Below are 13945 nucleotides of genomic sequence, written 5' to 3'. Positions count from 1 at the left end.
GGAATTCTGCGCCACGCACGCGATTTCGAGGTGATTTCAAGAGGTGTATCGAGCTGACGCACACTCGCGCACGACACGCTCGATCTCTTCACAAGGAGGCAATGATGCATCGTCTTGAAGCAGGCCGTGTTCCACCTGGCTTCCTTTGCTGGGCCGACCGAGCAGGATCCACCCCGCACGCAGATACGGCCCACACTCTCTGCTGGCGGGATCCCCTTCGCTCCTGGCGTTGCCGCTTGCGGCTGCGACCCTTTGTTTAGTCCCACCTCGGCAAGCCAGGAGAGTTTCGACCGGTTTATAAGCTCCGCCGTTGCAGAGGCATCGTCCCTTCGGGGACATCCGATAAAATTGGAACGATACAGAGAAGATTAGCATGGCCCCTGCGCAAGGATGACACGCACAAATCGAGAAATGGTCCAAATTTTTTCGAGATTTTGCGCTCCGGCCCTTTTAGCTTCTCACATACGCCCCTCCGATATTTCGATTCGGCCCTTCGCGTTTAGTTTTCCCTCGCGGTGAGGTCCTTACAACTTCGTCCGCATCACGTGCAAGTCCTCGTCGTTGCATACAGATCCTCAAATTAGCGTTTTTTCATACCATAGATTCCGCAGACTCGCCTCACGCCCTGGAATTACAACAGGCAAGAACATGTTTTTTTTCTTAGCATTTCACTCAGAGTAGTAACAGCAATCAAGGTACTGCGAAGTTCAACTGGAAATCTCGTTTTGCCATTTTGAGAGCAACACTCGAATCATCTGGAGCAGAAACTTCCAGTCTCAGAGCAAATTTCCATCAAAAAAGCATAATAGTCAGCCTGATACGTTCAGAATAGCAGGAGACCAACTCACCGACATGATAAATTGTTACTCGTACCAGCATTTAACAACTCTCCCAGCGAAAATATCGGCAGCAACCATAAATGACGTCACAATACTCATGAGGTCCTGTTAAAAAGTTATGGGCAGGACCCTACCTATTTTCCATTAAAAGGCAGAGTAAAACTCGGAGAACTTACAAGCAAGTTTTACATATATGGGAACAAGCAAGCTCAGGAACAAGAACACAACAAAGCCTCAGCTTGTTACTGAAATCTATTGAAGTGATATCTGCATTTGCATCAGCATGGGTAACTGTTCCACAACACCAATTCCATGGGTGCAATTATCTTGAACTAGTAGATCCTACCTGGAATCCTTGATGGGCATGTCAAGCTGCCAGGTATGACCCCAAAATCAGCTTGTAGCAAAGGTCGTGTTCATGCCACCTGCCACCAGGCTTGCACCTTCACTCCTTCAGCAATTCCCTCCTCAAGGGGCATCGACTGTTAAAAGGTATTGCCCATCAACCCCATGCTGTGCTGAAGCACCTCAGGCTCCATGCCTCATAGGGTGCTTTGTGACCCAGAAGGCCTGGCGCATATGACAGGACATGCACTATGCAGGGTCATACCTGAGAAAACAGAGGCCCTGTACAAATTATCAAATTAGGCTCTAAGTGCTAAAAGAGTCAAATACTCAAGTTTTCTCTATTCACACGTCAATATTACATTTTTCCTGAATTATTGGACTTGCTAAAAAAGAGAGCACCAGCAATAGAGGTCAAACCCACCATCCTTGACAACTCAACATGTCGCTGCACTTGCTTGTGCGTGTTACAAGCAGAAGCAACTCATGGTTTGGACTTTGGGTTTCTTTTTTCTCTGTTTTACGCATTTATTTGCCATGAGCAAAGTTAATAGCTCTCCAACTGTGAGATTGTCAAAACGACATCCACTTAGACATGTTTGAGTGAATTCTCTTCGAAATTACTTTTTAAGTGATTTAATTTCTGAACCCTCCTAGTCTAGCCCAAGAATTATTTCTTTGCAACAAACATGTGAACTTCTAAATACAAATACATGTTCTATAGCACTTATTGTTACAAAAATTGGAGTTGGATTTTCATAAGATATCTTTTCCAAGTTTAATAGGCCCAATGGAAACTAACAATGAACACAATAGTTCATTATTGCCAATTCATTTCTGTAGGGGAATCATAAATTAGCTACGAATAGGACAAACTTGGAGAGTCAATTTTTTTTAAGGAATCTTGGAGAGTCAATTTCACATAGAACATTTTGTCGCTGTGTGTTCAAGTTGAGAAGAGAAGCAAAGGAATGGAGATTCCTAGGAAGCTAAACAGATCAAGACGAGACGTGGTGATTCAATGGAGTGTAGTTGCTACTACCTCCGGCCTTAAAAAATTGACGCACACTCCTGCCTAACTACATGCATGCGTATGCCTCCCTCCGCGTCGATTAAATCCGACCGGAGGGAGTACTTGACAAGGCCTTGTACAGGTGCCTCACGTACAGCCTGGGGACATTGCTTTGCACAATGAGCATCAGGATGGATGGTGTTACCACTATTACACATGTTGATGAATGGCAAAAGCTTATTAGATAATGTGTAGAACAAAATTATGGCAATGCACATTAGACATGCTTAGTAGGTAGTGAGTAGTAACAAGGATACAGGGGAGAAGATTAGTGACGATTCTCCTAAAATAGAATGAATTGGATGATTAAAAGAAAAAAAAGATTGGTGGAAAGAGTTGCTTCAGTTATTAGTGCACTGTGTGACTAAATCCATTACCTTCACCAGATTGATGATCAGTATTGCATGCACAGTTGCTGGCTTTCTGCATTCTTCCAATGTGGCAATGGGGTCAGTGATCTTGATAAACATATCTTAATAAGGACACTATGTTGTGGTTGGTCATCACATATATAAAACTGTAATTATCAAAGAGCAGATACCTAGTGAATGGGATATAGGTACAGTTCAACATGTCACTGATCAGGAGGATTCCTATTTAAGAGCAGACCTTAAGATATCTACAAAACTGTGTTTCCAGATTCTCAAAACCAAGGTATACTAGTATCTTTCTACAGTTTTACTTGATCATTACTTTCTACAAGAATACATTCTAGGCCATTGGCATGCTGTAGTTTGAAGGTCAGAAATTCCTAATTTCTAACAGAAGATAAGCATAGGATATTTTGACTAAACATAGATACAATACTCGTAAACATCGTGAAATCTTCTTCCAATTTTTCACCTTGTTACTATTGGCATTACTTATGTTCTTGACTAACGCGCATATGGCATTAGCCTATGGACCTGAATGATTGATGTCAAGTTGCTGTTTCACAGAAATATGAAAACAATGAAAAATAAAACTTTGGGGAAGGGGCAAAAAAGCTATGACAATGCACAAAACATGTTCAGAAAGTAGTGAGTAGTAACAAGGAATACAGGGAACAATTGGTGATTATTCTCTTTAAATTTAATGAGTAAGAAAAAACGTTTGGTGGAAATAATTGGTTCAGTTATTAGTAGACTGCATGAATAATTTGCTGATATCGTACTCATTTTCCTGGAAAACAATAAGAACGAACATTTGTTACCTTCAACAGTTTGATGATCAATATTGCATGCACAGTTACTGGCTTTCTGCATTCTTCCATTGTGGCAACATGACCAGTAATCATGATAAACGTATCTGCATAAGGACATGGTGTTGTGGCCGTTCATTGTATCACGCCCAAATCCATGAAACTGCAATTATAAAAGAGCAGATACCTAGTGAATGGGGTATCGGTACAGTTCAACATTCACTGCTAAGATTCCTATTTAAAAGAGCAAAGCTCAAGATATCTATAAACTGTATTTCCAATTCTCAAAACCAAGGTTTACTGGAGTAGTATCTTTTCTACAGTTTTACTTGATCATTCTGCAAGAATACATTCTAAGCAGCAATTGGCACACTGTAGTTTGAAGCTCTAAAATATTTCATGACACAAGATACACATAGCATTTTTTTTTGCACAAAACACATAGCATATTTTGACTAAAACATAGAGTACTTGTTACATGTCATGAAATTTTCTTCCCTAATTTTCACCTTGTTACATATGGCATTATAGGTTCTTTGACTAACAATCTTAATTAAGAGGCATCTGAAAGGAAAAATGCGTCGGGATTACATTATGCACCTGAGTGATTGTTGTGAAGTTGTTGATTAATAAACACTTAGTGCTGGTATAAAACAAGAACATCCCGCCTCACTCAAATATGACTAAAATGGAAGTAATATACTTATATCTTGGTACATAAAGAACTTGCATCAAACAGTACGGAGTAGCTTAAAAGAGAAGTGCAGGTTTCTTCTCAACGAAGGTAGAGCATACCGAACATTTGATCTTCTCCCTAGAAAATAAATTGTTTCATGCTTCAAGTCCACAACTCTTGGAAAACAGAAGTGACGGGAGAGGGCAACACCACTGTTTTCAGGCAAGTATTAACTTTTCTCCAATAGGACATGCTATTGGTTTATGGATAGTACTATTCCCTGAAATGAAAAGCGTGGTCCTCTAGGAACAAAAGATAACACATCAGCAGTTTTTATGAAATGTAGGTTCAGGTAACTTACTTTTCGGGTAAGAAAGAAATGCTAGAGTTTTCCGCAACAAATCCACCCCTCCTTTGGTCCTCCTCAACATCATAAAGACCGAGGTGAAGCTTTGGGTGTGCGCCGGGGCTAAGTGCTTGAGTTATGTAATAACGGGAGAGTAGTCCCCATGTATGCTCGCTTTTGTTTTTGTCTTGTCAAGACTCTTCTCCTTAATTAATGAAATGAGGCAAATCTTTTGCCTCCCGCTAAAAAAAAAATTGGACTACACAACTGAGTTATACCTAACTTATTAGGTGACATTGCCAATGCTCAGGTCCTACCGCTGGGCATCGAGGATGAGATATTCTAGAACTTCTCTTTGTCAGGAACCTACACTGCCAAATCAGCCTATGATGCTCTCTTCTAAGGAAACTAAATTCCCCCACTGGAGTTCAATCTGGGATTTCTGGGCTCCTCGCAAATGCAAAGTGTTTGCTTGGCTGGAGGTGACTGATTGCTGTTGGACATCTGAGCATCGCCTACGACACAGACTGACAGAAGACACATGCGCCGTCTGTGATCAAGCCACTGAATCCATTTCTCATCTTCTGACACAATGCTCCTTTGCTCAACAAGTGTGGCATGATGTTTTTGCTCAACTTCGGATCCAGCCCTGCATGCCGCCACCTGGAGGACTTTACTTCTTGGTTTAAGTCTGCTCATTCCAGTGCACCACCCGCCATCCATAAGGGAGTCAAATCCATCATCATCCTGAAAACGTGGAGACTTTGGAAGCTGTGCACTGACTGCGTTTTCAACAGAGCCACACCTATCAACCTTGAGCTTGTCCACTCCATTCTTGATGAGGCTAGATTGTGGATGTTAGCCGGCCCGAAGGCACTACGTTGTCTGCAGCTCCATGCTCGGCCTCCAGATGCTTAGCTCTGTAGGCTAGTGGGTGCTGGCCTTGTATAGTTTCAGTTTTCCTCTTTCTCTTCCTTTTTTTTGAGTTTGCTTTGTACCTTTTCCATCATCTTGACAGTTTTCTTCTAATATAGGAAAAACTTAATAGGCGGCATCATTAATAGCCAAACCACTAGCACCTGCTGCTTTTCTCACGCCTCTTCTTTCCATAGTCTCCCTCACTTTGTCACTGTAGTTCCAGTGACCACCAGCAGCATACAGGTTAGAAAGCAAAACATACCCACCCTCTTCTGTGGGTTCAAGACGAAGGAGTTCTTCCGAAGCAATCTCTGCAACTTCGGTATTCTGACAAGCTGAACTTGCACTTAAAATGGAACCCCATATAGAGCGACTTGGTTTCACTGGCATAGTCCTAGCCAGTCCTACTGCATCAGACAGCCTACCTGATCGTGCAAGGAGATCAACCATACAGCCGAAGTGTTCTATTCCTGGTTCAATGTTGAAGCTCTGTTTCATAGTATCAAAAATCTTACACCCTTCATCCAGCAGGCCAGCATGACTACATGCACTGAGAACAGCGACCAAGGTCACGCCATTAGGTGCTACACCCTCCTTTTGCATATCCCAAAACAGGTCCAATGCATTGGTTCCATGGCCGTGGAATGCAAGGCCCGATATCATCGCTGTCCACAAGGTAACATCTTTATCCAAGGCCTTCTCAAACACAGCATAGGCTAAATTAACATTTCCACATTTGCCGTACATGTCTACGAGAGCAGAAGCCAGGAAAGCATCTTGAGTACCATGTTCTTTAACCACCCAACCATGGACACTCCTTCCTGGATTCAATTCCCCTTTGCTTATAGCTGCAGAGATCAAAGTAAGAGCAGTAACCTTATCAGGTCTTATACAACTGGCGATCATGGCATTAAATAGCTCCACCACCGCAGCGAAGTCTCTGCATCGAGCATACCCAGCTAGAAGAACATTCCACGATATCAGATCCCTGCAAGGTGCATCAAAGAAAAATTTCCTAGCAAGGTCCAACATGCCGGCATCAGCGAACCCTGAGATTATGGTGTTCCAGGAAATGTCATCCTTCTCCCAAGCTTCAGCAAAGACTCCGATGGCAGCGTTCATCTCACCACATTTGGCGTACATGTCCAGAAGGGCATTGCTCAAAATCAATCCCCTGTCTGCTATACCCATCCTCCGCAGGACCGCGCCATGAACGGACCTGCCAAGAAGCGTGTTCTTCAGACGTCCGCAGCAGGAGAGGAGAGCAACAGCAGCGTACTGATCAACACCGATCCCCCTCGACGCCATACCACGGAAAAGCTGCAGCGCTTTGACGCTGAACCCTCCCTTGGCGTACCCTGACAGCATGATGTTGCAGGACACCGTGTCCAGCGCCGACGCACACCGGAACATCGCCTCGGCCGTCCCCGCGTCGCCGTCGTCCAGGTACATCTTGATGAGCGAGTTCCGCAGGTACACGCGCGAGTGCAAGCCGTTGAGGAGGACGTGCGCGTGTACCTGCTTCCCGACCGACGGGCACTCCACGGACCTGAGCAGCGCTAGGAATGTCCGCTCGTCGGGGGCCGCCGGCGACGCGAGGATGGACTTGTAGAGAGCGGCCGAGCGGCTCTGCGAGGGGGAGAGCGCCGCCAGCACCAGGTTGTAGATGTAGAGGTTGGGGCGAGGCGTGAAGTGCTCGAAGAGGAGCAGGCCCTCGCGCGTGTGCTGCGGGAAGGCGGCGGTGGCGAAGTGGAGGAGCCGGCTCATGGGGAAGGTCTCGAAGGCGAGGCCGAGGCGGAGCATGTGGGCGAGGATCGCCTTGAACGGCCGCGTCCCGCCCCGGCACCGCTCCAGGAGGACCAGCGCCGGGTGGTTGAGACGCAGCGAGACGGTTGGGTCCCAGGGGCGCGCCGCGGTGGCGGCGGCGGCGGTAGCCATCATGGAGGTCGCGGAGTGGGCACGTGTGTTGCAGGGAGGAGGGTGTTCTCGCCGCCGGCGCCGCGCGCGTCCGAGCAAGTGTGGCTCCGCCGCGGAGCCGGCGGCGGTCGGCTCCACCGAGTGGGGAGCGCTAGGTGGCAGACGGCGTCGCAGTGGAAGGCCCAGTAACTTCCCCACTCAGCGTGGCAGTGGAAGAAGGCCCAACAGCTAACAACACGGCCTCTACGCCTTAACCACTAGCCCACTTTATTAAGCCTTCAAGCCCACAGAAGTTTAGTCCATCCCAGAAGGAAGTTAGGCAATTTTAGAAACAAAAAGGAATTGAGGCCCACCTAGTAAACAACGTAATTGTTTGTAGCTATTTTGTGTACTCTAGAATTTTCCAGTATATTTGGTAATAATCTATATTACTTACTGACAACTAAGACCATGCACTCTTGAAATACCTCTCAACTTTAGAGGCCATTTTCATGATATTTAATGGTACCAAAATAGACATAAATATATGCATACAATGCAAGTCATCTAAATGGCAAACCGTTAACATAATGACATATAATTGTGTGCCTTTATCTCAGAACTAAAATAGTTCATTTTAACCAAAATAATTAAGATGCAATATCTCAAAATGGAAAAATAATTTTCATCTTTCTTTAAAATATATGCTTTAACTTTGTATCAAGTGTTAAAGTTTGAAATTATGTATAATAAATAGTTGTACTAGTTATGCTTGTATGTAAATAGAGTGAGTATAGAGAAGTAAAAGATTTTAGTATAAAATTAAACCTATGGAAGTTTTAATTGATGTAAACGTTTTACGGATCTGGCTTCACAGGGGTCACCTATGTGTGCTATGTAGCCAGTCTCGCGGTGTCCTGCTAAGGTAATGCAACGACCACATCATCACTTCATCACCGAATATTAATGAAAACAATGGATTAAAAAACTTCTAGCAGAAAGTAGAGAACATTGTAACAACTTTAAACAACACAAATATTTTTTCTTATCTTAATTAGTGATCTTCCTCCTCTCCCTTCCACCGAATGACTACTTGCACCTCCATATAAATACTTAGAGCATCTCCACTGGGGTGCCACATAGCGATCCCGATAGAGTTTTGGGGGCCGGCGGCCAAAATGGGCTCACACCGACGCGTCCAAAAAGGCCAGCGCGTTTTCGAGCCCAATAGAAGGGTCGGCAACCCCGTGTCGGCCCCTTCATCGAGGGCATGGATCGGGCGCGCCGGCGCCTCGCGGCACGTCAGAAACCGCGCATGGGCTCCGTCTGGCAACCAGACGAACCGCTTTCCCCACCTCCCACCCATGCCCGAGCCGACTCCCACCCCTCTAGATCGTCATCACCACCGTCGTCGTCGCATCCCCCTGCTTGCATTAGACACTGCCGCATGTCCGGGAACCACCGTCCATCGACACGGCCGCTACCCCTCGACCAGCGGCTGCTGTTTCGACCGGAACAGAGGTCGCCGCCACTACCGCACAAACGCCCCACCCTCAAGGTGTTCGTCGGATTGCCGCGGTAGACAGCGACAACGAGATGATGGTGCAGCTGTTCACGGAGGAGCAGAACGATGCGACTGTCCGGCGGCAACAGCAGCAGCCGATTCTGACAAGCTTGCTCTGCGTTCGCCAGCCTTTGTTCGGTGTGCCTCGATGTGGCGGCTCAAAGCTAGGCAAGAGGAGGAACATCAACCGATATTATCTGCTGTCTTGCATATGGAGATCCTCCATATACAACCAATAACTACATGCGGATGGTGGAGTTCACATGTTTACAGACTCTCTACAGGTTTTGACGAACCGTCATAGTGGTGTTTGGTAAAAGACTATTTGAGATCACCTGATACCCACAAGTATATGGGGATCGCTGAAATCTTCGATGAGAAGTATTACCTAAATTACATAAGCCTAACTGGGCCGGCCCAGAATGCAAGTTGACTAGTCAAACGACCAGGGCCCTACCAATTACTTACTAGGCCGGCCCTCTTACTGTAAAGTGGGCCCCACTTTTATTTTGGGCCGACCCACTTACTTATTGGGCTAGCCCACTTGTTTTAAGGTGGACCCCACATACTAACTGGGTTGGCCCAATAATAGGAAAGTGGGCCCCACCTGTTTATTGGGCCGGCCCATTTATCATGTTGACCGGTCAAACAAAGACATTCGCCCCGGCCCACATGCTTATTGGGCTGGCCCGTTTGTCCTATTGACCGGTCAAACAAAGACATTTGGCCCATCCCACATGCTTATTGGGCAGGCCCGGTTTGCCTGTTGACCGGTCCAACAAAGACATTTGGCCCGGCCCACATGACGATTGGGCCGGCGCATTTATGGTGTTGACCGGTCAAACAAAGACACTCGGCTCGGCCTAGTTTTTCAGTGGGCCGGCCCAGCTATCCTTTTGACCGGTCAAACGAAGGCATTCAGCCCGGCCCACGTCCTTAGTGGGCCGACCCATTTAAGTTTTGACCAGTCAACCATAGAGGTTATGCCCAACCTACGTACCTAATAGACCAACCCAGTTATATAGTTGACCAGTCAAACTAAGTCAGCTGGCCCTGCCCGCAAACAAAATGGGCCGGCCTGCTTAAGGCGTGGCATGCCTTGTGTGGGCGTACCATCTACCACGGGGTTTCAACCGGTTAACGACGTTAACTGACAGTTAACGATGTCTGCCACGTGGCAGTTTGCATGACGTCAGCAGTCAACGGCCTCCCGAAAACTCGTCTGCAACGGTCCAATTTTTCGTGGCCAAAGGGCGCCCAAACGCAATGCACTAGTTATGATTGTATGTAAATAGAGTGAGTATAGAGAAGTAAAATATTTTAGTATAAAATTAAGGTTCCGTCTAATTCTCACCTAATTGAGAATTAATCTAAAGTTAGCTTAGGTCAGCCATCTGAAGGTATAATAGAGGCACTCCCATGGGGTACCCTAGTAAATCAGATTTGAGTGGCTATTGATTTTACCTCCGCGAATCTTGACCGTCCGCTTCTTTTTACCGCGATGTATAAAAGGTGTAGCCAAAACCCTAACTCACCCAATCGCCTTGCACTCAGCTCCTCCCTGAAAGTGCATGGAGCCCCCATGTGTGGTTTTGGTAATTAATGACAATCCCTATGGACTAATGTTTGCATTGAGTTATATTTGTAGGAGTTGTCCATAGGCAATTCTTGAACCATATGTTGGCTTCAAGGTTGCAATAAGAAGAATTTGATGAAGGATATCAAGTGTCAAGTATGTCTTGAAGATGAAGATGAAATGAGCCCTCAAGTTACTTCAAGACATCAACATGATGAAGAATGAAGAAATGATGTGCAAGTTCAAGATGAGCCAACTCGAAGAGTTCATAAGCTTGAAGCTTGCCATGGAGAAATGAAGTGCAAGTTCAAGATGAATCATCTCGAAGAGATCCTTTGCTTGAGTCTTGCCATCCATATGGTGATCATGGATATGTGAAGATGCGCCGAAGAATAAGCTCTCCCATGGTGGATTATGGGGGAGCAATCCACATGGTGGTCATGGTTATGTAAAGATGCGCCGAAGAAGAAGCTCTCCCATGGTGGATTATGGGGGAGCAATCCACAAGACTTCGTCAAGCAAGCACAAGCAAGAAAGGCGTTCCATCTTGTTGAGGTCAAGATCGTCGTCATCGAGCTCAAGTGGAATGCGCAAGTATAAGGTTTGCTCTTGATAGGGTTTCTTTCTCACCGGTCTCATAGTGTAGTTGGAGACCGGTTTATAGTTTAGTTGCCGTACTATCAAGAGGGCTCTCGAGTGAGTAACTCGATCGTATCGTTCGGAGAGAGCTCAAACCTTTGCATCCTTGCATCATCTTTCTTGGTTGTTATTTGGACCTTATCCATGTGATGTTTTAGAGCTTGTGCTTATTCTCATGACAAGCTCTAGTTCATCGAAAACGGATTTCGCATAGATCACTTGTTGCGTTTTCGAGTTTGGTTCATCATCTTTCTTGGTTTTATTTGGATCTTATCCATGTGATGTTTTAGAGCTTGTGTTTATTCTCATGACAAGCTCTAGTTCATTGAGAATGGTTTTTGCATGGGCAACTTGTTGCATTTTCGAGATTGGAGGTTTTACCGGTATGTCTTTTTAGATAGGTCAAACCTTTCATCATTTGTTTCTATCCTCCCTTGTTGGACTATGATGGTTTCCTGCATGATCTTGTAGAGCTTGTTCCTAGCTTTAAAACAAGCCCAAGATCATCAAAATCGGAGTCCGCATGCTAAAGTTATGCCCGTTTCTGTTTGCTGTCTCTGCCAGTTTTCAGGGGGCGGAAAATGCGGGCCGGATTATCCGGGCCGGATATTTCGGAAATATCCGGCCCCCTCGAAATCGGCTAAGGACCAAAAAAAAAAGCAGCTCTGGATAGGGGCCAGACTTTTGGCCGGATTTTTACCAGGTTTTGTCCCTGAGGCCGGATTATCCGGGGGGCGGATTATCCGGCCCCAACTTAGGCCGGATTATCCGGCCCTCGAAAGTCTGCAACGGCTCGATTTTCTTGGGGGGTATAAATACCCCCTTCTTCCTCCTTGGGCTGTTGCTTCTTCCACTCTCTCTCTCCTCCATTGTTGTTCTTGAGAAGCTTGCCCTATCTCTCTATCCCTCCATGATTCTTGCCCCATTTTGAGGGAAAAGAGAGAGAGATCTAGATCCACACTTTGACCAAACCAAATCATCTCTTTGTGAGTGAATCTTTGGGATCTAGATCTTGGAGAATTTTGTGTTCTCCTCTTTGTTCTTCCTCTCTTATTCCCCCAATAGCTTTTGTAGCTTTGTTGGAATTTGAGAGAGAAGGACTTGAGCATCTTTGTGGTGTTCTTGCCATTGCATTTGGTGCATCGGTTTGAGTTCTCCACGGTGATTCGTGGAGGTGAAAGCAAGAAGGTTGTTACTCTTGGGTTCTTGGAACCCTAGACGGATTCTAGGCCTTTGTGGAGATTTGTTGGGAGCCTCCAATTAAGTTGTGGATGTGTGCCCCAATCTTTGTGTAAGGCCCGGTTTCCGCCTCGAAGGAAATCCCTTAGTGGAACCGTGACCTAGGCCTTTGTGGCGAGGGTCACCGGAGATCTAGGTGAGGCGCCTTCGTGGCGTTCGGTGTGTGGTGTGAGTACCGCATCTTGGGGTGAGGCCTTTGTGGCGTTGGTGTGCATCGAGCAACCACACCTCAAGGTGAGCCTCTTGTGGCGTTCGGGAGCACTAAGCAACCGCACCTCTCCACCGGAGATTAGCACTCGCAAGAGTGTGAACTCCGGGATAAATCATCGTCTCCCGCGTGCCTCGGTTATCTCTATACCCGAGCTCTTTACTTATGCATTTTACCTTGTGATAGCCATCGTGCTTGAAGTTATATATATCTTGCTATCACATACTTGCTTGTATTGCTTAGCATAAGTTGTTGGTGCACATACGTGAACCATAGTATATAGGCTTTGGGCTTGACAAAGTAAACGCTAGTTTTATTCCGCATTTGTTAAGCCCATCTCGTAAAAGTTTTAAATCGCCTATTCAACCCCCCTCTAGGCGACATCCGTGTCCTTTCAATTGGTATCGAGCAAGGTCTCTCATTCTTAGGCTTCACCGCCTTGAGAGTAAAGATGTCGGTTAGGGGATTAGTGCACAATAACTTGTTTATATTTGATGGCACAAATTATGATCTATGGAAAATTTATGTGCTTAATATTTTACGGCGTATGTCCCCGGACATGGAGCGATTTCTTGGCATGGGTTTTTCTTCTCCTAAGGATCCTCAAAATTTATCTCTTGAGGAGGAGAAAAACTCTTGCCTCGATGCTCTTGCTTCTCATGTGTTTTCCATTGTTGTGAGCAATGTAGTTACTTCTTCAATCATGCCTTTTGGGAGCGCTCATGAATTATGGACAAAGCTTAAAGACAAATATGATGTGTCCAATATTATTGAGGATGATTGTATTGCTTCCACTTCCGGCCATGATGAGTTCTCATCTTCATCCACTTCACCAAAGTGTGGTAAGACACAAGGTAATGATATGGTGAGTGGTGATGAAAATTGCAATGTTGATATTGAGCTTACTATTGATGATTCTTCATCTCTATCTCATTGCAATGCTTCATCTTTGGACTTAAACACATCTAGCACTAGAAATGATTTACATGCTTGTGTTGATAGTCCTTGCATATCATGTGTAAGTTGCTTGAATAAATCTCATAATGATGTGCTTGATTTGTCTTGTGACCATGATAAAAATGATTCTATTTCCTCTAGTTGTTGTGTGTCTAACAATGTAGAGGAAACCAAAGATTCTATTGGTCAAGACAAGATCTTAAAAGGAGCCTCAAGTAACTCCTCATCTTTATCTCACGGTCCTCAAATATGCCTTATGGCCAAGGGTTCCACGGTACCTCCTACCATGGAACCTAATATGCCTCGTGGTGATAAGGATGAGGATGAATATGAAGAAGAGGATTGGGTTGTCTCTATACGCGATAAAGGTGAGAGTGTATTCAAGGTTCTTTACAAAGATAAAATTGCTAGCTCTCACTTCTTTGAAATCTTGACTACCGCTATGTAATAACCCAGAACATAGGAACAACGAAGGGTAGATTTAGAAATG

General features: G+C 45.3%; 1 protein-coding gene and 1 non-coding gene across 2 annotated transcripts; one reads left to right on the top strand and one right to left on the bottom strand.

Moving 5' to 3' along the window:
* Positions 1–323: 323 nt before the first annotated feature.
* On the top strand, positions 324–426 carry LOC124704795. The gene has a single exon (XR_007003679.1). It is a non-coding gene; the product is annotated as a U6 spliceosomal RNA (small nuclear RNA).
* Positions 427–5194: 4768 nt separating this feature from the next.
* On the bottom strand, positions 5195–7314 carry LOC124697418 (pentatricopeptide repeat-containing protein At3g04750, mitochondrial-like). Its single transcript, XM_047230011.1, has one exon. The coding sequence runs from the start codon at positions 7312–7314 to the stop codon at positions 5500–5502; it is 1815 nt and encodes a 604-aa protein (XP_047085967.1). The 3' UTR covers positions 5195–5499.
* Between the last annotated feature and the right edge of the window lie 6631 nt (positions 7315–13945).

The sequence above is a fragment of the Lolium rigidum genome, chromosome 3, assembly GCF_022539505.1.
Source record: "Lolium rigidum isolate FL_2022 chromosome 3, APGP_CSIRO_Lrig_0.1, whole genome shotgun sequence".
In the NCBI taxonomy this organism is placed as follows: Eukaryota; Viridiplantae; Streptophyta; class Magnoliopsida; order Poales; family Poaceae; genus Lolium; species Lolium rigidum.
The sequence above is the reverse complement of the archived record's forward strand: the minus strand, read 5'-3'. Positions and strand labels throughout refer to the sequence as shown.

Excerpts from the sequence above, each read along its gene's own strand:
- LOC124697418 (XM_047230011.1), bottom strand. The coding sequence starts at position 7,314 with ATGGCTACCGCCGCCGCCGCCACCGCGGCGCGCCCCTGGGACCCAACC.